This window comes from Anomaloglossus baeobatrachus, chromosome 5 (genome assembly GCF_048569485.1).
Source record: "Anomaloglossus baeobatrachus isolate aAnoBae1 chromosome 5, aAnoBae1.hap1, whole genome shotgun sequence".
NCBI classification, from domain to species: domain Eukaryota; kingdom Metazoa; phylum Chordata; class Amphibia; order Anura; family Aromobatidae; genus Anomaloglossus; species Anomaloglossus baeobatrachus.
The window spans coordinates 50,810,298-50,835,426 of NC_134357.1; the positions used below are offsets into that span (position 1 = coordinate 50,810,298).

The 25,129-nt window shown below is 47.4% G+C and overlaps 1 protein-coding gene and 1 long non-coding RNA gene across 15 annotated transcripts in view; one reads left to right on the top strand and one right to left on the bottom strand.

Annotated features, from left to right (window-relative positions):
- Positions 1–25,129, top strand: part of JAKMIP3 (Janus kinase and microtubule interacting protein 3) — a 326,613-nt gene that overhangs the window by 229,334 nt on the left and 72,150 nt on the right. For 9 of the 13 annotated variants that reach the window (XM_075348478.1, XM_075348484.1, XM_075348485.1 and 6 more), the window contains 8 exons: positions 40–99; positions 4,825–4,890; positions 6,033–6,101; positions 6,187–6,264; positions 13,399–13,602; positions 15,981–16,046; positions 16,412–16,483; positions 19,452–20,121. In XM_075348478.1, the coding sequence (XP_075204593.1) occupies positions 40–99; positions 4,825–4,890; positions 6,033–6,101; positions 6,187–6,264; positions 13,399–13,602; positions 15,981–16,046; positions 16,412–16,462 (594 nt within the window). In that variant the 3' untranslated portion in view covers positions 16,463–16,483; positions 19,452–20,121. The remainder of the gene's footprint in view (positions 1–39; positions 100–4,824; positions 4,891–6,032; positions 6,102–6,186; positions 6,265–13,398; positions 13,603–15,980; positions 16,047–16,411; positions 16,484–19,451; positions 20,122–25,129) is intronic. The other 4 variants (XM_075348481.1, XM_075348483.1, XM_075348487.1 and 1 more) reach the window with 1 other exon arrangement.
- Positions 1–25,129, bottom strand: part of LOC142310788 (uncharacterized) — a 93,740-nt gene that overhangs the window by 26,612 nt on the left and 41,999 nt on the right. The window contains exons 3-4 of one of the 2 annotated variants that reach the window (XR_012754212.1): positions 23,117–23,299; positions 13,335–13,655 (exon numbers count right to left, since the gene is read on the bottom strand). This is a non-coding gene — a long non-coding RNA (uncharacterized LOC142310788). Of the gene's footprint in view, positions 1–13,334; positions 13,656–23,116; positions 23,300–25,129 lie in introns of those variants that run through there. The other variant, XR_012754213.1, reaches the window with a different exon arrangement.

Sequence of the window (25,129 nt, forward strand, 5' to 3'; positions counted from 1 at the left end):
TGATCCTATATAGTGATAGTCCCGTCCCCTTCCCCTTAGGACATCATCGTTTCGGAGCTGATGAAGAAGCTGGACATTCTGGGGGATAACGCCGTAAGTGTATGTCCACTTTCTAAATTGCATGTCCTAGCTGTCTCTTTTGTCACCACATATCATCAGAGGGGGCTGCTAATAAGTAGAACTATGGCTATAGGTAAGGAGCCTGGATGAGGCTGTGGCCGGCGGCTCATCTGTGTGGCCGTCCATATAATACAAGGCCACGTCCACCAAAGCAATAACCGCTGGGGGTGGTTAAAGATTATTCATCAGATACATTTTATTTTCATAAATCAATAGTACACATAAAAAGAAGAAACTTTGTAATTTATTTTAGCAAAGAAATTTGCTTCTTTCTCCTTTTGCACTGAACTTATATTCTCAGCTCACAGGTAAAACTGTAAAATCTGTATTTAGTGAAGGCAGATTTTCCCATTCCTGACATAAGAGATGACATTTGGTGCTCATAAAATTCTATGGAGAGGGGAGAAGCTGGAGGCACATACACATTCTGCTGCAAGTTCTCCTGAAACGACAGTAAAGGGGGCTTTACACGGTAACGATATCGCTATCGTGCGTACCCGCCCCCATTGTTTGTGCGACAAGGGCATATCGCTGCCCGTCGCGCACAAAATCGTGCTCCCCCGTCACACGGCTTACCTGCTCTGCGACATCACATGGCAGCCGTCCAATAGAAGCGGAGGGGCGGAGATGAGCGGGACATAACATCCCGCCCACCTCCTCCTTCCTTCCGCCTAGCCGGTGGAGGCAGGTAGGAGATGTTCCTCGCTCCTGCGGTGTCACACTTAGCGATGTGTGCTGCCGCAGGAACGAGGGACAACATCGCTAATGAGAGGTGAACGATTTTGGTTTTAGGACGACCTCTACGCAGCAAACTATTTTTGCCACTTTTGCGATCGTTTTAGGTCGCACACAAGTGTCACACGCTGCGATAACGTTAATGTCGCCGGATGTGCGTCACTAACGACACGACCCCGATGATAAAACATTAACGATATCGTAGCGTGTAAAGCCCTCTTTACTGCTCTCCATAGAACTTTATGAGAACTAACTGTCATCTGCTATCTTAATAAGGGCTCATTCACACAGCCGAATTTTGTGTACGATTGCTATCCTTGGTTGTCACTGATAGCACTTGTACCCATGATTGTCATGCGATGTTCAGCTTTGCACACAACTGCTGGCACGGCGGCGTCAGACTCTGTTCACACGACAGAGTCTGACAAGCAACTTGAGGTTTATGGATTGTTCAGCCAGAGCCGGGTATCGGCTGGTTCAGATTCACTTGGCTTCAGCTCTGCAGGAGTTAATTCCTGCAGACTTGTTCAGGACCAAAGACCTCAGGTTGCTAATTGCCATGTGCAGCTGTCTCCTCTCTATTTAGTGCACAGCTTTCTTCCTGTATGTGCAGATTATAGCTTCAGCTTTTGCTCCAGAGATCCCAGTCTTGGTGATTTTCCTGTTAAGGGTGCTTTCACACATCCGGATTTTTGCTCTGCGGCACAATACGGCGTTCTGCAGAAAAACCGCAACCGGCTTTTGTAACGCCGGTTGCGTTTTTTTTTTGCATAGACTTACATTAGTGCCGTATTGTGCCGCAGGGGCTTGCGTTCGGTCCGGTTTTGGCCGCATGCGGCAGATTTAGCCGATGCGGCGGCCGGATCGAACGTTCCCTGCAACGTTTTTTGCTCCGGCAAAAAACACCGCATCGCGCCGCATCCGGCCGCTGCGGCGCATTTTTCAATGCATACCTATGGAGGCCGGATGTGGTGCGATGCGGAAAAAACCGCATCCGGTCGCCGCATGCGTTTTTTTTCCACTGCGCATGCTCAGTAGCATGCCGCAACCGGAAAAAAACGGACGGGCCGCATGTAAAAACTTATGCAAAGGATGCGGTGTTTTCGCCGCATCCGTTGCATAGTTTTCACAGCCGGATTGAGCCTCAGGGCTCAAACCGGATGTGTGAAAGTAGCCTAATGGTGATCCGTGTTGCGCTTGTGAGTAGTGTGAACGTTCCCCTGTTGTGCGTTACTTCCTACCCTTTTTAATTGTTCCCCGGTACACATATTGTCTCTCCTGTGTGTGTGAGTTTCCCTTCTCCCTTGTACGTGTGTTTCTTTGGGGTTTTGTCTTTGTGTTTTCCGGCCCACCCCAAGGATGGGGGAGAGTGGGAGTAAGATCAGGGCTCAGACAGAAGTTATGGTCACACTGAAGGTTGGACCTGGCTACCATCAAGCCTACCTCTAAGATAAGGGACAGTGCAGGAGCTTAAGGGTACCTTCACACTTTAGCGATGCAGCAGCGATCCGACCAGCGATCTGATCTGGTCAGGATCGCTGCTGCATCGCTACATGGTCGCTGGTGAGCTGTCAAACAGGCAGATCTCACCAGCGACCAGTGACCAGCCCCCAGCCAGCAGCGACGTGTAAGCGACGCTGCACTTGCACGGAGCCGGCGTCTGGAAGCTGCGGACACTGGTAACTAAGGTAAACATCGGGTATGGTTACCCGATGTTTACATTAGTTACCAGCGCACACCGCTTAGCTTTGCTCTCCTAGCTACAGTACACATTGGGTTAATTAACCCGATGTGTACAGCAGCTACATGTGCAGAGAGCAGGGAGCCGCGCACACTGCTTAGCGCTGGCTCCTTGCTCTCCTAGCTACAGTACACATCGGGTTAATTAACCCGATGTGTACAGCAGCTACATGTGCAGAGAACCGGAGCCGGCAGCACAGGCAGCGTGAGAGCGGCGGAGGCTGGTAACTAAGGTAAATATCGGGTAACCACCTTGGTTACCCGATGTTTATCTTGGTTACAGCTTACCGCAGCTGCCAGATGCCGGCTCCTGCTCCCTGCTCGCTTCATTTGTCGCTCTCTCGCTGTCACACACAGCGATCTGTGTGTCACAGCGGGAGAGCGCCTTTGAAGAAAACGAACCAGGGCTGTGTGTAACGAGCAGCGATCTCACAGCAGGGGCCAGATCGCTGCTCAGTGTCACACACAGCGAGATCGCTAATGAGGTCACTGCTGCGTCACAAAAACCGTGACTCAGCAGCGATCTCGGCAGCGAGCTCGCTGTGTGTGAAGCACCCCTTAGTTTGAGGGTCAGCATAGGGGCCCTTGTTCTGTCATTAAATACCCCATGACAATGAGATTCTATGGATCTGTACATATGTCCAAATTGTTCCTCAGAAAAACATCTGAGACATGTACAATTTTGATCCGAGGGTTGTATTAGCAAAATCACCAATGCAAATCAATGGGTCCATGAAAAAAATGGGACCGCACTCTGATTTATATCTGGAGGAGGTCTGATTTTCATGCTCTGTCCTAATGGAGGTGGAGATGCTTTCTTTTTCTCCACATAGAAGAAAAAACGATGACTATCTGACCACACTTTGATCAAAATGAGAAAACTGACAGCCCTTCCTAACAGACAAATGTGAACAGATGGAAACCAAACATGGAATATACTCAAACCAATATACAGCTGCATTCTGACATGCAAACATTGAATATAGGAATTTGGACATGCATTATTGCTAAGGAAATGAATGTAAAAATTGAGATACTAATGGCATAAGGCCATTTTTTTTGTGAGCCCAGCAGCCAGCATCAAGGTGTATCACTCAGAATGAGGCTCACATCAAGGCTCCATAGACTATGAGCAGCAGACACTTTTTTACTGAAAGCGATGAGCGATGAGATTTCTGACGTCACTGCTCATCATAGTTGGCACTACTGTTAGTAATGGGTTAGTAATGGGGGTGCTTGATAGATGCCTCTCCATTACTAACACCAGGGCTTAAAGCCAGCTGACATTACACAGCTGACATAAACCCCAACTACCATTACCCCGATTTTCATGGCACCAGAGCAATTAGGAAGAGTTGGGGCAAAGCGCTAGAAATGTCGCATCTAATGAATGTGCCATTCTGATAGACGCCTCTCCATTACGAACACCAGCTTACGCTACACAGCTGACCTCAACAACCAAGCACCATTACCCCAATTGCCAACACACCAGGGCACTCGGGGAGAGCGAGGTGCATCTAATGTGATGTACCACTTCTGGGGCAGCTGTAGGCTGCTATTGTTAGGCTGGGAAGGGCCCAACACCCATGGACCTTCCCAGCCTGATAATTTTGGCGCTCTGCTGTCTGCTTTACCTTTTCTGGTTACAAAAATTGGGGGGACCCCAAATAGTTTTTTTCATTTATTTAATCATAAAAACTTGTACAATAAGCTCCAAAGTGCAATGTTATTTTAATCTGTCCCCATCTCTGTCTCTCTTTCTGTCTGGCGCTCTGTCTGTTTGTCGCTTTGTTGCTCTGTCTGTTGCTCCCTCTGCCACTCTTGATGTTGCTTTCTCTGTTGATCTACTTCTATCTATTATCTATCTCCTTAGATGTGACAGACAAAAAGAGACTGTCTTCTCCAATGATTAATGCATCAACAATTGACATGCTGCTTCTTTTTTCTGCAACCAAAACTGCAAGGAAAAAGAAGCAATGTGTGCACAGCACTTCAGAATTCTCCTTGATTTGCTGGCATGAGGATAGACAGGAAGATTTAGACAACAATCTGCACAATAAATTGCACCAAATCTGCAACAAAAAACTCAGTGTGCGCACACAGCCTTACTGGAAAAATTACAAAATATATATTTTTTTTTTCCTAGTTCAGGACGACCCCTAATCTAGGTGAGGGTGATTATATTTTTTTCTATATGTTTCTAATTACTGCTATTTATTTTGGCTACAGGGCTTAACCAATGAAGAGCAAGTGGTGGTTATTCAGGCCAGAACGGTCCTAAACTTGGCTGAAAAGGTAAATTATTTCTTCACTTTAGATTTTATTTTTTTTTGCCCAACATATCCTGAGATCAGCCGTGTGAGATCGGTGTGAGGTGATCATCTTAAAGGCTATGCTCATATGTTATGTTTTTGCAGCATTTTTGTGTGCTTTTTTGTGCAAAAGCTATGAGATTTCAAAAATCTCAGGCACGATTGCTTTGTTTTCCCTGTCTGAATTGGAAAACTGTAGTGTTTTTTAAATCTGTAGCATGTCAATTCTTTCAGCGTTTTACACGTTACACGCAGCGATATCGCTAGCGAGCGTACCCACCCCCGTCGGTTGTGCATCGCTGGCAAATCGCTGCCCGTGGCACACAAAATCGTTCGGAGCCGTCACACTACTTACCTGCCTAGCGACGTCGCTGTTGCCGGCGAACTGCCTCCTTTCTAAGGGGGCAGTTTGTGCGGCGTCACAGTGACGTCACACGCCAGCCGTCCAATAGAAGCGGAGGGGCGGAGATGAGCGGGACGTAACATCCCGCCCACCTCCTTCCTTCCTCATTGCCGGCGATTACAGGTAAGCTGCAGGTCGTCGTTCCCGAGGTGTCACACGTAGCGATGTGTGCTGCCTCGGGAACGACGAACAATCTGCGTCCTCTACAGTCAACGATTTTATGAAAAAAAACGACGTGTCAACGATGGATGATTTGGTGAGTATTTCCCATCGTTAATGGTTGTTCATGCGTGTCACACGCAACGATGGCGCTAACGATGCCGGATGTGCGTCACGGAATCTGTGACCCCGGCGATATATATCGGTAGATCCGTCGTTGCGTGTGACAGGGCCTTTAGACCCCATTATAGCTTCTGATACAGCCAGATCAGATCTCATACTTTGCATTGACGAAGGTCAATCATCCCGGAACACCTTGTCTGCATATTGAGGTTCTGATCTAGCATAAATGCTAATTCATATGACAAGGCTCGTTGGAGAGTCACTTTTTACTTTTAGGATTACTTTGTCCAATAGGTGACACCAGAGTTCATCTTCTTTCTTCCTTGAAGAGACAATTTGAATAGTGAGAAATCGGAATCATTAGTGAAATTTGGAGATAGTTTGGAGCGGACACATCTGTATCTGTCTTTTTGGCTATAATATTTATTCTCTTCGTGTAGTGGCTCCAGCAAATCGAGGTGACGGAGTCTGCTCTACAGCAGAAGATGGTGGACCTGGAGAATGAGAAAGTAAGATACGGCACTCATAATTGTAGATATGTTATGGTGCAGCCGATTCCATCCTTTACAGTCTCATTATTACCTTCTAATATAGGAGCTGTTTACTAGACAGAAGGGATATTTGGATGAAGAACTTGACTTCAGGAAAAAATCATTGGATCAGGCTCACAAGGTAACTGCTGCATCGTATAAAACAAAGAAGGGGGAATATGATCAGCATAGGAGTCATCCAAAATAAAAGTCCATTTTTTGAAGTCCAATAAAAATCAATTGCAATACTTCCAACAACATGGTACAGAGCATAAAATCCAAAAAACATACGGCAAAGGGTTTCTGACCTAGTATGTTTGTTAGTCACTGACAGTCCTTAGTCACAGGCAAGGACTAAGGACCATGTTGTCAGGTCCCTGCGCTGCAAATTGCAGTGGTGTGGGGTCACAGGATGCAGGAAAAATACATGTGCCTGCTGTTTACTGAAATCAATATTCACTGCTCACACGCCCATAATCCTGCCCACATCTCTGCACTGAAGCCAGTGCCGAGAGAGGAGCAGGATTATGTACATGGGGAGCAGTGAATATTCATGACGCATCTATAAGGGATAAGCAGGTTACCATACAAAGCACCCAACCATATCTACCTAAAATAAAGACTAGAACCACGACTTTATTGCAGGAATGGCCACAGTTTTATTTAAACCGTATATATGTATACCAAAACTCGTGGCTCAACATGCCACTCAATTGTTACTTAAACCTTATACATATATACCCGTATAACCATACACACCGATAGATCCGTCCGAGAGGCCAACCATCCTTCATAACCCCCCCCCCGGCCGTAACCTCCAAACCGGCCCAGAGGACCACCCGGCCCAAAGGTGAGGGGTAACAACGTTCCATCGTTAATTACCCCTTCCCAGAACCTGCGGGACCTCCGCCCACAAGTTCCCATCCAATCCGAAGCCACTCCCCTTGAGCGACTTCGTACCAACCAACCGACTGTCGGTACTCCCAACCTCTCAGACGGACCTATCCCCCCGCCACAGACCGGCCAAGTGACCCCCTTACTTGGCCCGGGCCCCCCACACCCCCAGCGCTTGCTCCAGGCCATCCCTCAAACCCAACATCCATAAATCGAGACCCACATCGGTCAGATGAACCCCATCTCTCCTTAGATACTGCTCCGTGGCCTCCTCCAATTCTCTATGCCGCACCACCAACCCACCATTTCTCGCCACAAACCTGCCAATTGCCCGGTTCAGCTTGCTCCGCGCCCTATTGATACGGTCCACCGACCTGCCAAAACGCCACTGCGTCCGAGCTATAATGTCCGACCAAACAATGACTATGCCCGGGAACGCCCTCCACAAATGTAACAGGTCCAGCTTTATGTCCCTTTTCAATTCCCTCGCCGACCTTACTCCCAGATCGTTCCCACCCACGTGCAAAATTAACACATCAGGGTCACGATCCATACGGCTAAAGTAAGCCACCTCTGGGCGCACTCTACCCCAGGTCATGCCCCGAATTCCGAGCCACTTAACTCGGGCTTCCGACACCGACACTCCGAGCTGCCGACCGTCACGACGCACATCCGCTCGCAACGCTCCCCAATACACGTAGGAGTGCCCGAGGATCCACACAAGGCATGGACCTACAAAATATAAAGAACCACGAATAAAACAGCAACAGCCAGGTAAATTGTCACATAGCAGCATCAAAACGCAAACCCGGAATCCCCCACCCCTGCAACATCACCTGACCAAGTGAGGCCTAATGTACAAGCGAAACCTGGAAGACTCCCACCTCCCAATCCGCCGGATACAATCCTCATTCAAACCCCACCTGGCGGCTTCCGTTGCCGCCCCAATCCAGAAGGAGTGAGACCCGTACTCACTGGGCTCCTCCCCCACCCGTGCTAAAGCCGTCTTCAGCACCGCAATGAATTGGTAACGCGACAAGGCTAATCCGTCCGCATGCCGCAGGAAAACGCCAGGGTAAACTCCGCGCACCTTTAAAAACTCCGAAACCTGTACCACCGGACACAGTTGGTGCCCCGGTAACGCAAACAACACCACTAAGCGCCCCCGTCCCCTCTGATCCGTCTTCGAAAAATGAAGCCGACATTCCACTCTATCCTCCCCCAGCATTACATCCTCCATCATCAAACCACCCATCGCTTGCTTAGACGGGCTGACCAATTCCCCAATGCGAAAAGCACCAAAAAACGCCAATACAAAAGCTACCGAAAACAACACCCGCTCAAAAGGAGACGAACACAATTCCCGCAAACATCCCACTAAACGCCCCAACAATGGCAATGACACCGGCCGCCTCATGTCACGCGACTGGGCCCCTTTCCGAAAACCCTTCATTGCCTGCCGCACCAGAAAATCCTTAGTCGCATCCCGAACCCCTTGCATCTGAAATAAGAAGGCCAACGCCGCCAACTTGACACCAATCACCGAAATGGACCGACCTGCCGAAAAATCCCCACTAATGAACACCAGGACCCCCAACACTCGGCCCTTGTAACCCGACTCCATAAAATCCCCTCTTTCCAACTCCGCCCATTGCTTCCACACCGCCTGATATCGGCACCAAGTAGCCTCAGACACCGATCTCCTGATCCCCTCAAATGCTACACCGATGCCAGGTCCCACAGCCATTCCGGACAAGGTTCTCCATCCGCGTCCGCTCCCGGCACCAGCTTCCTGAACCTGCAAAACTGAAATCGTGATAGCGCGTCAGCCACCTCATTTCGAATCCCTGGCACGTGCCGAGCCACCACACAAATGTTCAACTCCAAACACCTCAACACCAAGTGCCTTAAATACCCCACAACCGGCGGGGATTTTGCCGACAGCGCATTGATGGAATGCACCACCGCCATGTTGTCACAATGCATGCAGACCCTCCTTCCTGAAAAAACGGGGCCCCATAACTCCACTGCTACAATGATGGGAAACAATTCCAGCAGCGCCAAATTCCTCACCAGACCTGCTTCCACCCAAAGCCGTGGCCACTTTCCAACACACCAGTGCGTTTGAAAAATTGCCCCAAAACCTGTCGATCCAGCCGCATCAGTGTACAACTCCAACTGGCTATTGGACAAAGCCTCGCTCATCCAAAGGGTCCGACCGTTGTACCGGTCCAAGAACTTCTCCCAAACCAACAAATCCCCTTTCATCACTTTTGTCACTCTGACAAAGTGATTTGGAGCTTTCACCCCCGCGGTTGCACTTGCCAGCCTCCTATTAAAGATCCGCCCCATTGGCATAATGCGACAAGCGAAATTCAATTTTCCGAGCACTGACTGCAAATCCCGCAACCGCACCTTCTTGGCCTGATACAAAACCCACACTGACGCCTTCAAATCCAGAAGCTTCCCCTCAGGCAATCGGCATTCCATTGCCAGTGTATCAATTTCGATACCTAAGAAACATAGGGCCGTCACCGGCCCTTCTGTTTTTTCCTTTGCCAACGGAATACCTAGGCTCCGCGCGATCCGCTCTAACGTAAATAACAACAAGGAGCAGACCGAAGAGCCCGCCGGACCCACGCAAAAGAAGTCATCCAGATAGTGAATCACTGAATGGACTCCTGCCACATCTTTGACTACCCATTCCACAAAAGTACTGAATGCCTCAAAATGAGCACACGAAATGGAACAGCCCATCGGCAGGCAGCGATCAACATAGTATTCACCATCCCACATACACCCTAAGAGATGAAGGCTCCCTGGATGCACCGGGAGTAAACGAAAAGCTGCTTCTACATCCACCTTTGCCATCAGGGCCCCCCGCCCGGCAACCCTTACCAGCTCCAAAGCCTTATCAAAAGATACATAAGAAACTGCCGACAACTCTGGCGATATCCCATCATTCACCGACAATCCAGCCGGATAAGATAAATGATGAATGAGCCGAAATTTGTTCGGCTCCTTCTTGGGCACCACCCCAAGGGGGGAAATCCTTAAATTAGAGAATGGCGGGTCCTGGAATGGACCCGCCATCCTCCCCAATTCCACCTCCTTTTGCAGCTTTTCCTTCACCACCGCCGGATGTTCTTTTGCGGACCTCAAATTCCCCGGGCGAAACACCGGCGCCTCAGATTCAAACGGAATCCGAAAACCTTCCGTAAAACCACTTGCCAACAACTCCGCCGCCCTAACATCCGGATACCTATTTAAATAGGGAAGCATCGCCTCTACCCTCACTGGCGTCCTCCCTTTTTCCAGACCCCTCCCCCGCCTTTCCTTTTCCTTTTTTGAAGCACCTGGCCAAGGAGTGGGACCCTCCACATCCGGAACACTCGTGTTTAAACCGACACGAGGCCCCAAACTTACACTGTCCCTCGTTATACTGCCAACAAGCCCCCTTTTTCTGTCCAGCCGAGGACCCGCCGCTCGCACCCGGGCTCCCGGCACCCCCTCGAAAGGGCTGAGCCGGAGCCGTCATCAACCGCATCCACAAAGAAATATCCTTGTGGCCCCACTGGACACCCTGCCGCAGAGCCTTCCGTTGCCGGAATTGCTCATCATATCTTAGCCACCCTAAACCGCCATACACTCTATATGCCTCCCCTATCGCGTCCATATAACCAAATAGGGCGGAACAATGCTCCGGCTCCTTTTCCCCGATCACGCTGGCTAAGATCGCAAAGGCCTGTAGCCAGTTAGTAAACGTCCTCGGGATCAACCTATACCTCCGTTTTTCCTCATCCTCTTTCTCCTTTTTTGTATCACTGGGTTTCACCTTATCCAAATTAAACTTCTCCAAGGGAAGCAGGGAAAAAATTTCCACATACTCCCCCTTCCAAATCTTTTCCCTCACCTCCTTCTTCAAGTGAACCCCTAACTGACCTTCAAAACACACGTAAATTTCACTCCGTGCCCTATCATCCAAACGCACAACCTCCTCCTCCTTTTCTTTTTCCTTTTCCGCCTCCTTGCTCGCACCCACGTCAGCCGCCCCACTGGCCGCCGGTCCCGCACCTACCGCCGAGGCAGGGTCACGCACCGTCACCCCGCTCACCGCCGCCTCAGTCTGCACCACCTCCGTGGGGCCCACCCACGCCCCCACCGGAGCCCCCGGCCCGATCCGACTAACCCGCTCCGCCGACAACCCCTGCAACGCTCCCAAAAGTTGCCCCCAAAACTCCGGGCCCGGGAAACCAGACTGACCGACCACACTCGCCCCCTGCGCCACACTTCCCGCTACGGAACCCCCACCCTCACTACACACAGCATTAAACATGTCAGTCGTCTGCTCACCAGGCTGCCGTGGAACCGACGCCGGCACAGCCGTACCACGATCTTCCTGCTGCCGCTCAGCCCGACCTGCCGCTGCCGTTGCTCCATCGTCACCGCCGGAATCTGACGTGCTGCCGAAGTCTTCAGGGGGGACCAGCGAGGGGACAGCCTGCACCTGGCGGCCGTCAACCCCCACGGTCACCGCACCCTGCTCCTCCGGGCGCCTCCTGCTCGACCTTTTCCGTTTCTCACGCCGTGGCGCCCTGCCGCCGTCCTTCCTCGCTGTCTGCATGGGCGCCTGCTGCGCTGCTGTTCTTGCCGCCGTTCTCAGTGGGCTCCCTCCCTGCCGACTGCAGGAAGGCCGTGCTGCATCTGACCGTCGCTGGGAACCCCCCCCAGCCCGATCCTTGCTGGCGGGGACCGTGACTGTGGACCTCATCCGTGCCTCCGGGCCACCGTACCCCTCCTCCAAGCTCCTCACGTCGCCGCTCCCCTCATCACCCATCCTCCGACCTGTCGCTCTCCCCTGCCGTCTGCAGGGAGTCTCCGTCCGTGATATATCCTGACGAGCGCCACCCCCAGCCGGCACTTCACTAGGGGCTGCTGTGATCGCTGCTCCGGTCCTGGACTGTGCTGGCCGCGGACCGGAAGTGGGCCCCGCCGAGGCTCCGCCCACCCCCGACCCGCGGGATCTCCGTCGAGGATTCCTCCCGGCGGCCGGCAGCTCCCCCTGGTAAGATGGAGGGCTCCGCTGTCCCGGAGGGTCCCCGTAGGGGCTCCTAGATCTCTCTCTCCCCCTCCCACTGGGGGAGTAGCGCTCCGGCGGTCGCGCCCGCCGAGCACGTAGCAGCGGTCCAGGCGCAGGAGTAGCAGGCTGTACCGCTCCAGCTCCACAGACCGCCACCAGCTGCTGCCGCAGAGCGTCCACACCGAGGACCTCGGAGGCCCCCCGCACCATCTCTAACAGCGCATTAAGGTCAGTCATAGCAGCAGGCAGCACAAACGTCCTGGGGACACAACTTTTCAGCGACGAAAGGGGAGGTAATCAGTCCACCCCCCTCTCTTATACCTCCCACAACCCCCACCCCTTCCCTGCTCCCCTCCAATCCCCCTACAGCTTCCTTCCACCAATCCAATAGTCCTAACTATCCCCTATCCCAGTTCAACCAATTAACCCCCTCCTAACCTTGCACCCTCACGATGGTCATGGGGTCCATTCACCCCTATGGGGCTCACTGCCCTTCTTTTCCTTAAACAGCGGTCACACGTGATCATCCAGCAGCTGCAGTAAGCCGGCAGATGGGTGATCACATGTGCCCACTGTTTAAGGAAATGAATATTCACTGCACCCCATAGCCATAATCCTGGGCATCGGGAGGAGCGAATATGTGGTCAGCTGACGTTGGTGTAAGTGGGCGCGCATGGCACTGCTTGCACTGTCACAAAATGTAGTAGATTCAAGCTAGAGGAAGGAGAGGAGGGAGGGGTTTGGGTAGAGTTTTGGATGGATGTGATAAGTTACAGCTTGCAGGACAATGCAATGCATGATGGAACTTGTAGTAATAGAACACAGGAAGTCAGAGCTGTATCCAGCGGTGAGAATGTACTGCTAGAGCACGATAAAAGGTAATATTGCTAATGTAAGATAATGGATGTTTTCAAAGGCACAAAACAGCAAGATTTATGAAAAAAATCAGTTATGGTACTGGACAACCTCTTTAATTTTTCTCCATTCTTGTCTATGGGTCATTTGTGGAATTTCCATTCAGCCCTATTCACTTCAATGTTGCTGTGCGGTGGTATCAGACCCAATCAATGAACAGGTATAACCAGTATTTATGGACAAACATCTGGTCGTTTTTCCGTTTCAGGACAACCCCTTTAAAGATGAAAAATACAAGCTGCTTTTATGTAGCTGGTCAGGACCTGCTCACCATCGCCCTGTATTTTGCAAGGAGTTTCCCTTTAAAATATTGAACTTTCATTAGCGTTACAATTTCAATAAAGCATAACGTCAGCAAAACTAAGGGGCTGATTTTGTCTTTACTAGCACATCTTGGAGCTGGAAGCCATGCTGTATGACGCCTTGCAGCAAGAGGCTGGAGCCAAGATGTCTCATCTGCTTTCTGATGAAGAACAGGAGAAGCTGAAGTGCGCAGTGGAGCAGTGGAAGCGACAGGTGATGAGCGAGCTCCGGGAAAGAGATGCCCAGATCCTGCGGGAGCGAATGGAGATAATTCAGCATGCACAGCAGGTATAAATGTGTCCATGTCCAAGAATCTTTGGAAGCCTTCTTTTTTAATGTTCCTGAAAAAAAATATTTGAACATGCAAGAAAAGGGTCTAGTACAGATTCGATCATAGTTGCACATTTGCAATGAGTACCATTGGTCAAGCTTTGGTGCTACAATATACATTTATGGCACAGATATTCTCTATAGCATCCAGGGCAGCAAATATAATGTATAGGAAAAGCGTAATCAAAGGAACACTTGTTGTGTAGTGCGGCTAAGAGGGTAAGGCCAGAGTCACACTTGAGAGAGACTTGCGCGAGTCTCGTATCACATCACCCGGCATGGCCGCACACTCTCCGGACAGGAGTGTCTCAGCTGCATAGAAATACATACAGCCGATCCGCTCCTGTCAGGAGAGTGTGCAGCCGTGCCGGGTGATATGATACGAGACTCGCTCGAGTCTCTCACAAGTGTGACTCCGGCCTAACACCAATCCCAAGTGTTTTAAGGTCCCGTTACACGCAACGACATCGTTAACGATATGTCGTCTGGGTCACAGAATTCGTGACGCACATCCGGCATCGTTAGCGACGTCGTTGCGTGTGCACCTATGAGCGAGTGTTAACGATCAAAAATACTCACCAAATCGTTGATCGTTGACACGTCGTTCATTTTCAAAAACTCGTTGCTCGTTCTGGACGCAGGTTGTTCGTCGTTCCTGAGGCAGCACACATCGCTACGTGTGGCACCCCGGGAACGACGAACAACAGCTTACCTGCGTCCTCCGGCAACGAGGCAGACATGACTTTCATGCAGCTACTCTCCGCCCCTCCGCTTCTATTGGACGCCTGCCATGTGATGTCGATGTGATGCCGCACAAACCTCCCCCTTAGAAAAGAGGCTGTTCGCCGGCCACAGCGACGTCGCTAGGAAGGTAAGTCCGTGTGACGGGTACTAGCGATTTTGTACACCACGGGCAGCGAATTGCCCGTGACGCACAAACGACGGTGGTGGGTGCTTTCACGAGCGACATAGCGATGTTACTGCGTTTAAAGCGCCCTTAACTCCTTACATGACGCAGTCAGAAGCATAAGGCTGTGTCATGATTCCTCTGTGCAGAGCTCTGCTGTGTTTTCCGGGGCTTCTGGCTGGCAGGTTGATTGACAGTGCAGGCTTCCATGCTGGTTCTGAGAGGCGCGGATTGCTTAGGTGTTCCATCTTCTGGGAAATTGCTCTGATTCTTTAGTGAGCATGCTCTCCCAGAACCTTGCCTGTTGTACATTCTGGTTCTGTTGTCGTGCTGTTGGCCTGTGTTCCTGTCTGTCTTCTGATCTTGGTTTCTTGACCCCGGACTGTTGGTCGACTCCTCTCTGCCTGCTCCCTGTTCCAGTCGTGACATCCCGGCTTTTGACCTCGGACCATTACCTGACCATGTGTTAGTTTACTCCCTGAATCCATTACATGCCTTCCCAGAGTTCTGAACCTCAGATCGTGACCTGACTACGCCTCTGTGTACTCCCTATGTCCATACGTGCCCTCCTGTTACCAGACTCCGGCTTTCCTGACTACTCTACTGTTTGTACTACCTGTGAGTTGTTACTAGCATCACAGGCTGTGTGCACATGTTGCGTTTTTTATGTGGTTTTTTTAGTGCAGATTTGTCACAAAACCTGAAGAGTTTCCTGATGCCAGCAAAGCACACGACCATCCTGAAGTCTCCTGCACACATTGAGTATTTGGTGCAGATTTAATTCTGCAGGATGTAAATTCTTTCACCATTTTGCTGCAGATTTCACCAATTCTAATAAATGAGGAAAATCTGCATCAAAAACACATGTTAAAAACGTGTCAAAAAGACAAAAAAATTCACTTTTTTATGCTGCGTTTTTCCTGACGAGATGCGGAAATGGTGCAAAGGTTTTTGCACCAAATGCGTGTGCACATACCATTATGATCTGTGAATTACAGAAGCAATAAAACAAGTCCATGTCCAAGGGAATTAAGAAATTGCAAAACAAAAATATACTGTTTTCAGAAAAAAAAATCCAAATTAAAAAAACAAAAAAAACACCTTAAAATATATGATTTGTACTGTAAAAACAATGCTGAATAATGTCGCTTTTTGTCCTTTATGCTTCCAAGAAGTTAAAAAGTCCATGGGATATAGTCGGTACTGCAGCTCAACTCTATCCACTTCATTGTGGACGAGCTGCAATACCAGACACGGCCTGAGGATTGGAGTGGCGCTGTTTCTGGACAGGAAACATGCCCTAGGTTTAATGACTGCTCACCCATGTAACACCCTCTAAAACCCGATAAACTAAAAAGTGTGTAAGAAGTGGCGACCCTAAAAATGGAGCAATGTACAACCCCCTCACTATTTTGCACTTGTTTTTCAGAGAATAAAGGAGCTCGAGGAGAGATTAGAGTTTCAAAAGAGACAAATAAAGGAATTAGAAGAAAAGGTAAAACTGAGCGCAAACATTTTATACTTTTCTATCAAAATGGTGACATTGTTTATTGATCATTCTTCCCATTGAGTATTTGGTGGGGTAGGGAGGGTACACATCATATTCCAAAGGTGCCCATACACCGAAGACCCCTATGAACTGGAAGGTTATTGGCCCTATGGCTATTGCTCCCGTTTCCTGCATACATATGCACACTCGGTTCGGCTGAGCATGCATGTGTTTTCAAAGGGTCGAATTGAAGAAGTCGCTGAACTCATCTGATTGATTTTGTATTAATAAAATTGTATTTCGACACTTTCTTGAGAACTCTTACTAACAAAGCACAATTTCTGTTTTTTTTCTCTTCCCTTTTATTCCAGTTTTTATTTTTGTTTTTATTTTTCTCTTTAGCTTTTATATTATGGTCTTAGATCTTACGCACTTTGTATAAGGTGAGTGTCCGAGTGATTGAGAAAAACGAATTACAAAGGAAAGTGAAAAGCGAATATTACTGTGTACCAAAGACAATTCTGCCATTGCTTTTAATCTGTCAGCAGGTTTTTGCTCCCCCATCTAAGATCAGCATTATGTAAGGGGAAGAGACCCCAATTCCAGCTATATGCAACTTACTGAACTGCCTGTTGCAGTTTTGATAAAATCCCTCTTTTATCTGCTGCAGATATATCAGTGTTCAGAATGCTGAGCTCTGTATAATTTCACCACTGATTAACAGGTTTGTGTGAGCACTGTGCATAGGCAGAAAGCTGTCAATCAGATATATGCAACTTAATGGGCTACTTGTTGATGTTTTGATAAAATCCCTGTTTTATCTGCTGCAGATATATCAGTGCTCCGAATGCTGAGCTCTGTATAACCTCACCACTGATTAACAGGTTTGTGTGAAAACTGTGCATAGGCAGAAAGCTTCCAATCAGCTATATGCAACTTACTGGGCTACTTGTTGCAGTTTTGATAAAGTCCCTGATTTATCTGCTGCATTTATCAGTGCTCAGAATGTTGAGCTCTGTATAACCATAATCACACCACTGCTTAACAGGTTTCTGTTCACTGTGCATTGGCAGAAAGCTGCCAATCAGTGGTGAGGGCAGAGTTATACAAAGCTCATGAATATGCAGGACAGTTACTAGTCCTGCTCATAAAACAATGATTTTATCAAAACTACAGCAAACAGCCTATTAAGTGACACATCACAGGAATCAGGGTTTTCCTCCTCTATACTATGCTGCTCTCAGATTAGTTGTGAAAAAAAATAGATTCCCCTTAAGTAATAAGTGAATGCCATTCTTGGATACCAATTTTTTTAAAATAGGTTAAAATATCAGAACAAAAGTGTAATTAAACTTAAAAAAAAGTTGATGTGTTTTAAACACTTCTGATATATTGATTATTGGGTGTCTAGGTGCATAAGATTCCCTCATTAATGGCTAAAAATAAATGGGCAGAAATGTTCTCAAAACACGAGCAGAGCGGAAGAAATCAGTGGTCTTAGGATGCAGATGTCACTTAATAAAATGTCAGACATGTGCCTTTAACAAGGTGAAGGATTCTTTTGTTCCTTTTCCCCATTTGTCTTACCTTTCCTTGTGTCTGGTTAGTGCCGCTGTAGGGTCTAGTGAACCTCACCTGCCTCTCACTAGCCAGGGCACCTATAGGGTCTTCTTAGGGTCTCAGGTTCCTGTTCGACGACAGTTGTAGAGACTGTATAGGGGCTGACTGGGAGATTAGGGGAGCTGCAGGTGAGAATAGGAGATATCCCACCATCCCCTCTCACTAGCTCCAGGGCTCCCCGCTGTTATTGTATCCCCTTTGTTTGTTGTGTTTTGTTGCGCGTCAGACGCACATAAGTCTGAATGCTCCCGCCAAGCTTATTTTATCCGGTAAGCATGACACTATCCTTTTGTCTATGTCACCCTATCTGTCTTCCTTCCCCTGTGTTTAATTACAGTAGTGATGAAGTCTAGAGCACATCACACTAGCCAGGGTGAGTGGAGGGACAGATAGGGACTAGGCTCGTGACGGCGGAGGTGGAAGGACCCTCTTAGGGATGTAAGGGTGCTCAGTGATCAGGGTGCAGACTCAGGTTAGGTCAGGTGGTGATTCATCTCCCCTCTCCCTACTGTAAGGGCCTTTCTACTCTTTTTCTATCCCCCGTTGTAACCTCTGTTTTGCACCAGACATCCACTTGTCTGAGCGTGACTACTGAATACAGGAAACTCGTGAGCTCCCTCTACTGGTAGTTACTGGCAGTGAGAATGTGTCACCCAGGGATATGGGGTACTCGGTCCCGGGCAGTGTAGAACTGGGGAATGACACTTAGTGGCCGTTGCCCGGTCCCGTGCCCTGGCTGCTTTTTAAAAGGGGGATATTTACAGGGGATTTTTGAATAAATTCACACGTGACGCCACTTGCGGTTTGCGGCTATTGGGATGGAGCCGCCGCTGCACAGTTTTCACAACTGGGGCTGGTGTTAGTGGCAGCCTGGATGTTAGGTCCTCCGCAAGCAGGGCCAGGCCCCAGAGGATAGGTGATGTAGATGGATGTTGAAAGAAAGTAGGTCACACAAGGGGTTGCAGTGTAACTGGTTCCGTTACTCACTGTAAGCTGGAAACTGGTCACCCGAGGCTGGCTGCTCTCAACCGCAGGTCCCCTTAGTCCCAGTGCCGGTTTAGTGACCTGGTGGCTTCTTCTCCTGCGCCTGTCTCTGGTTGGTGGGTCCCTGTGGCATAGAGCGGCTGGGGGTCCCCTCCTGGTTGTCTTCTACAACAGTCCATATGACGGTGGCGTGACCCCTGTGGGGTTGGAGTCTCTGGTCCTGTGCCCGGTTCTCCCGTTGCTACTGTGTCCCAAACTTCAAGGTCAGAGAGGTCCTTGATGGTCCCCTAACTGTGCAGATTTTATCAGGTCTTCCTGGAGCAATTTGCCTGACTTAGGATTCTGTACCCCGTTGGTGCGTAGTTCCGGGAGTACTCCACCGTACTTCACCGGCAACCACACGCCTGGGCCCTCCGGTCACTGTAACACTCTTGACAGTTCTTCCTCTCTCTTTCACTGTCACTGACTCACTACTGTCTGTCCACTGTCCGCCCCTCCCACCTGGTGGTCTAGTGGACTGGATTGGCTCCTCCTCTAGGCGGCCATTTATTGGTCCGACCCTAGCCTGGTACCACTCTATGGGGAAATTGGGGAAAAACAGGGATTATCTGGAGTGTTTGGTTGTTACCGGCGCTGGTCTTCTGGGTCCCTAGGGGGTAGGCCCTGCATCCTGGTGGGGATTCTGGATGGCTTCAGGGGCACTACAAGAATACAATATATTAAAAAGTAAATACCTGCAGAGGGTTACGGAGTTCTGGATGCAAAGAATTTATGTTTATCTCTTCATCATTTTTTTTTCTCGTTTAGGTTCACCTGCCTCGGCACGACACCTTTTACAGAATGGACCAGACAGCAAATAAACTGAACGCATTATAACAAGGCCAAAATGTATTTTTATTGACTCCTGCTGCAGTGGTGCTCTGCTGCCTCTTACAGCAGGAAATAATAAGACACAGCAAAAGCTTTGACTGGGAAAGAGTCAACTGATTCAGGACAAATGGATCCACTTAGGTTCCCTGCTAAGCAGGTATTAAATTGCTTCTGTAAAGAAGTCCGCTCGTCTATCACACCCATCGTCGTTCATGTGCATCGAAGAGGATAGAAAGAAATGGAGGGAACATTCTGCCCTATGGCCGGTGCTGGTTCTGAAGGTGAAGTTCTGGTTGTAGCATCAAAAAGCATCCTGGACCCCATTATCATGGACTGTTCAATCCAGCAGCACGGTATCATTTCTAACAGTATATAATCCATATACATTTATATTCAAGAGAAGCACAAACCCTTCATCCCTCACCGTCCTCTACAATACATCCTTTATTTACCCGCAAGTCATCATTGCTACTGCATAGGAAAGCGCCATCACAGCAGCGAGACGAATGCATCTATTTTACCAAGCCACAAAGCAAGAGAAGCTTAAGATGTCAGAAAGAACGAAAAGAAAATATATATTTTTTTACATTAATTATATATTTTTAAGGTAAGACATATTTCATTATTTTAATTATTATGTGATAATTAGGGGTCTTGGTAGAGAATGGGAAATTTGACCCAGAAGCTTCAAAGGTAAAACTTTGATTAGTCTGTATTCACATGATGCGGTTGCATTTGCCTGAAACTGCAGCATTTTTGGGAAAGCACTAGTAAAAAAGGGCAATTTTTGCCAATTGGGAAATTCATGGCAAAAAATACACATTGGGGAAATATTCATTCACTTTATCCAATGTGTTACTGAGCAGGATGAAACTGTCGTCTATGTACTGATTCTTAGTAAAACCTTTACTGTATTGGCTGCTGGAAAATAAGTAAATAGTCCACTTATTTTTAAACTTAAATGCACCATGAACCCCAATAAAAATCTTGCAAGGTTTTGGTTTTTATGGTCTCTGGGTTGCACTGTCTTTTGCTGGCTGAAGAATGAGTTAACTAAGAATCCATCAGTGAGCCCACTATTATTATTATTATTATTATTATTTTCTCTTTTTTTTTTTTTTTTTTTTTTTTTTTTTTTTTTTTAATCTTGTCTTTTTCTGAGTTCTTCTCAGCCGATTTCTGATCACAGACCAAGGTTGAATGTGTAAGGAAACAAAGAGTCTGGAAAAGCAAAATGCTGCAAATCTCCCAATTGCAAAAATTATTATTACTCCTCAAACCATGCAATTAAGTAAAAAAAAAAAAAAATAAATTAAAAACTGAAATGGAAAGATCAGCACGCCAATATTGTTCTAGATACACGGAAAGCTCACCAATTCCTGCTGATGAAGATCAACTAATGTAGACCCATTGAAGAAAAAAAGTTTTTTCAGTACTTTATTAATAAAATTAATCTTTTTATTAAAAATTCTGTTAAAAACAGGAGGATCCATCACGAGGATAAAAGCTTACGCATTTCTGGCTTACACTACTTCCTATGACTAAAGGTGTAGTGTATGCCAGAAACCCGTAAGCTTTTTTTTTTAAAAAAATCCTCCTGTTTTGAAATGCATTTTTAATCAAAAGATTCATTTTATGGATGAAAGTGCCATAAAATCCTTTCTTCTTCAATGGGTCTATAAAAAAACTAATTATTGTCCCCAATAGTAGACAGCCCCTTAAGATCTCACTTTCACAAACTGTATTGCTTCTCTCCTTTGCAGAAGAGAAAGAAAGTATCTGACTCGTTAGCTCCCTCAAATTTAGACTATGCATGAATATATAGCTGTAACTCCTTCCTAAATATATTCTTTTGTTTAAACATCATCAATAATGTTATTTTAATACCAACAAGAGAGTTCCATTACTGGAAACATTTGCCATGACATGCACAACATTGAAAAATAAATGTTGTAGAATTTGATGAAAATAACATAAGGCTATGGATGTGAACTGGGTATGTAAGACCAGGATGTATAGTACATAATAACCACAAGAGGGCAGTATAACCAAAACAATGCAATATCCATAGTGTGTGTATATATACTGTGCATATATATATATATATATATACATATAATATGTACACATATTAATATATATTATTATTATTTTATATATTTTTTTTTTTTTGCTTTTTACTTAATTTTCCATTAGATTTTTAACATCAGTACAATTGATGGCTGCTCTCACTGTGCAAATGTAACAGTGCACAGGATAACATTGGTGTGAGCTGTCCTTTCACACAAATACTGTAAATGGGCCAATAAATAAGAGTTCTTGTGAAATACATGTATAGGCGCTGGCTGCTGTAATATACTATCAATCTCTTTTCAGGATGTCCTTGGTTGTCCCATTGGAAGGGTTGAAATGTTCTAAGACTGAGTTCACACCAGGGCTGAATTATCATTCATACAGCCTGTGTAGCCACACATTGGCCCCAGAGGTTGGGGGCCCATTAACACCTCCAAAGCAGGTGGAATTGTGCATTATGATGAGCTTTTAGGCTGTAAAGGGCCCATATATTGTTCGTGCACAGGGGCCTTCCCTGTCTATGTCTGCCAGTGCTTCACACGTCCAGTAATCATCCATTAGAACGGATCCGTTGCATTTTTGTCTGGTTTGAAAAATTGATTTTTTTTTTAACATTGAAGTCTTTGGAGAACGGATCCGTCAAAGCATTGCTATTCAGCCATCCGTTTTTTTTGCATTTGTAAAGAATCTGTTTTTTTTTCTTACAGGAACAGTTTTAAATGGAAGATAAATCGCAATCAGATAATGGATTCATTTTCCATAGACTCCAATGTTAAAAAAGGATCCTTCAAAAATCTATTTTTTCAAAAGGGATAAAAAAGTTGTGTTTGCAGAACTTTTTTGCCAACAGATCTCTGCAGGATCCAATCTGAAGTGGGATTTACACACAGCGACATCACTAGCGAAAGATGAAAGCACCCGCCCCCGTCGGTTGTGCGTCACAGGCAAATCGCTGCCCAGGGCGCACAACATCGCTAACACCCGTCACATGCCCTTACCTGCCTAGCGACGTCACTGTGTCCGGCGAACCGCCTACTTTCTAAGAGGGCGGTTCGTGCGGCGTCACAGCGGCGTCACTAAGCAGCCGCCAAATAGAAGCGGAGGGGCGGAGATGAGCGGGACATAAACATCCCGCCCACCTCCTTCATTCCTCATTGCCGGCGGCCGCAGGTACGATGTTGTTCCTCGTTCCTGCAGTGTCACACGTAGCGATATGTGCTGCTGCAGGAACGACAAACAACCTGCGTCCTGCAACAGCAACGATATTCGGGAAAGGAACGACGTGTCAACGATCAACGATTAGGTAAGTAATTTTGATCGTTACCAGTCGTTCCTGCGTTTCACACGCAATGACGTCGCTAACGAGGCCGGATGTGCGTCACGAATTCCGTGACCCTAACGACCTCTCATTAGCGATGTCGCTGCGTGTGAAGCCCCCTTAACAGATGATTACTGGACACATGAACTAAGCCTGATTTGGGGCATTGAAATGTTGGTAAGTACAGTCCTGACAAATTATTATGTCTCACCTGATGGGGTAGATCCTCAAAGTCTTAGGTCCAGGTCAGCAGATGATATGCAGCACGGACTGATGGTGTTGATGCAGCTTGGAGAACCGGCCAAGGTGGCATAAAAACCGCTTGGCAGCTGGAGAAATGGTGGCTGGAAACGGAGCTGCCATTCATGGCAGAGCTGAGAACACTTGATGGCACCTGTAGTAGAACAGCAGAGCAGAGTATTATGACAGGCACCTTGTAAGAGTAGAACCAAGTAGCACAGTTGAGGTGGTCAGGAAACCCTGAATCTGGATGTAGAAAAGCCTAGCATGTGCAGCAAATTTGGATTTGGAGACACCCTTTTGACAAACCCAGCTCTGCTCCACACACTGGGCTACATCTAGTCAGTAACAGTTTAGATTGAGATGAACCCAGGGTGTGATGCTGAGATGGGTTTGTCAGGAGACACTGTACGCTGTACGGATATAGCAGAGAGCAGCATGTAAAGCAGAGCTTGGTTTGTCAGGAGACACATAGTATAGATGTCGCAGAGCTCAGTTTGTCATAAGACACTGTCCGGATATAGCAGAGTCCTGCATGTAGAGCAGAGCTTGGTTTGTCAGGAGGCACATTGTCCAGATGTCGCAGAGTCCATCTTTGTAGAGCAGAGCTCAGTTTGTCAGAAAACACATTTATCCAGATGTAGCAGAATCTAGCATGTGCAGAAGTGGTGTGAGCCTCAACTACCTGAATACTCAGGCCGCAGGCAGATACCTGAGCAGGCCCATAACGCCAGGGAGTGATGTGCGTAATATCATGGCAAGATGGGAGTCAGGCGCTGGATTCAGAGGGGTAACAAATATTCCATCACTTTATGAGCTGGTGAGACCCTCTCTATCCTACAATGCCAGTTTAGCTATGGAAAGTTGGATCTTCATTATGGACTCCTACAGTTCTGTGACTACAATATTCATACAAAATAACCAAATGTATTTTTTTGCTACAATCATTGAATTCTATGGGAGACAGTAATTGTAAATAATTTCTAGAGCTATTCTTATATAATACGTCATGACATGTAAAACTCTGATTGCAGTTATGTGACCTCAGCTTTTAAAAATAAGGAGCATGAAATTTTGCAGAATCTCTGACTGTGCCATCATTTCAGCTTTGCCGTTTTTCATTCTCCCATTGTAAGGCTTCATACATGTCACTCAGCATAATGTCAGGATTGCCGCTGTCTCGATCCATCCATCTGGAAACGCTCGGAGCAAAATACTTGTTTGTCTGTGACAGGATTTCCCTGACCTCTTACACGGTCATTTGCTGCAGGTGAGAACCGGCGACTTTGTTCTCCGAGCGCCAGACTACATCTGCCATATACTCGTCCAGACTGAAGGACCTACGAATCACCGTAATGTCCACAACTGTCTGCTCCGGTCACTGACAAGACCCTTCACACATGATATTATAGTGCAAACACTACACAGTGGATGTCCTCTGTGAAATTATGTGCGGAAAATCTGCTGCAACTTCATCTACACAGCGCAGATAGCATCCATAGCCGAGATTATCCGACGCGGTTTTTGCCACAATGGATGAATTTGTTGTGTAAATATTTTATTTTGGAAATGTCTGTACTGATATAAATCCTGTAGAGATCTGTGTCAGTATTCCAACTGGAGAGAGCAAGTATCAGATCAGAGTGACAGTATCAGATCAGAGTGCAAGTATCAGATCAGAGTGCAAGTATCAGATCAGAGTGACAGTATCAGGTCAGAGCACAAGTATCAGGTCAGAGTGCAAGTATCAGATCAGAGTGCAAGTATCAGATCAGAGTGCAAGTATCAGATCAGAGTGGCAGTTTTAGGGCAGAGTACAAGTATCAGATCAGAGTGCAAGTATCAGATCAGAGTGCAAGTATCAGATCAGAGGGGCAGTTTTAGGGCAGAGCACAAGTATCAGGTCAGAGTGCAAGTATCAGATCAGAGTGCAAGTATCAGATCAGAGTGCAAGTATCAGATCAGAGTGACAGTATCAGGTCAG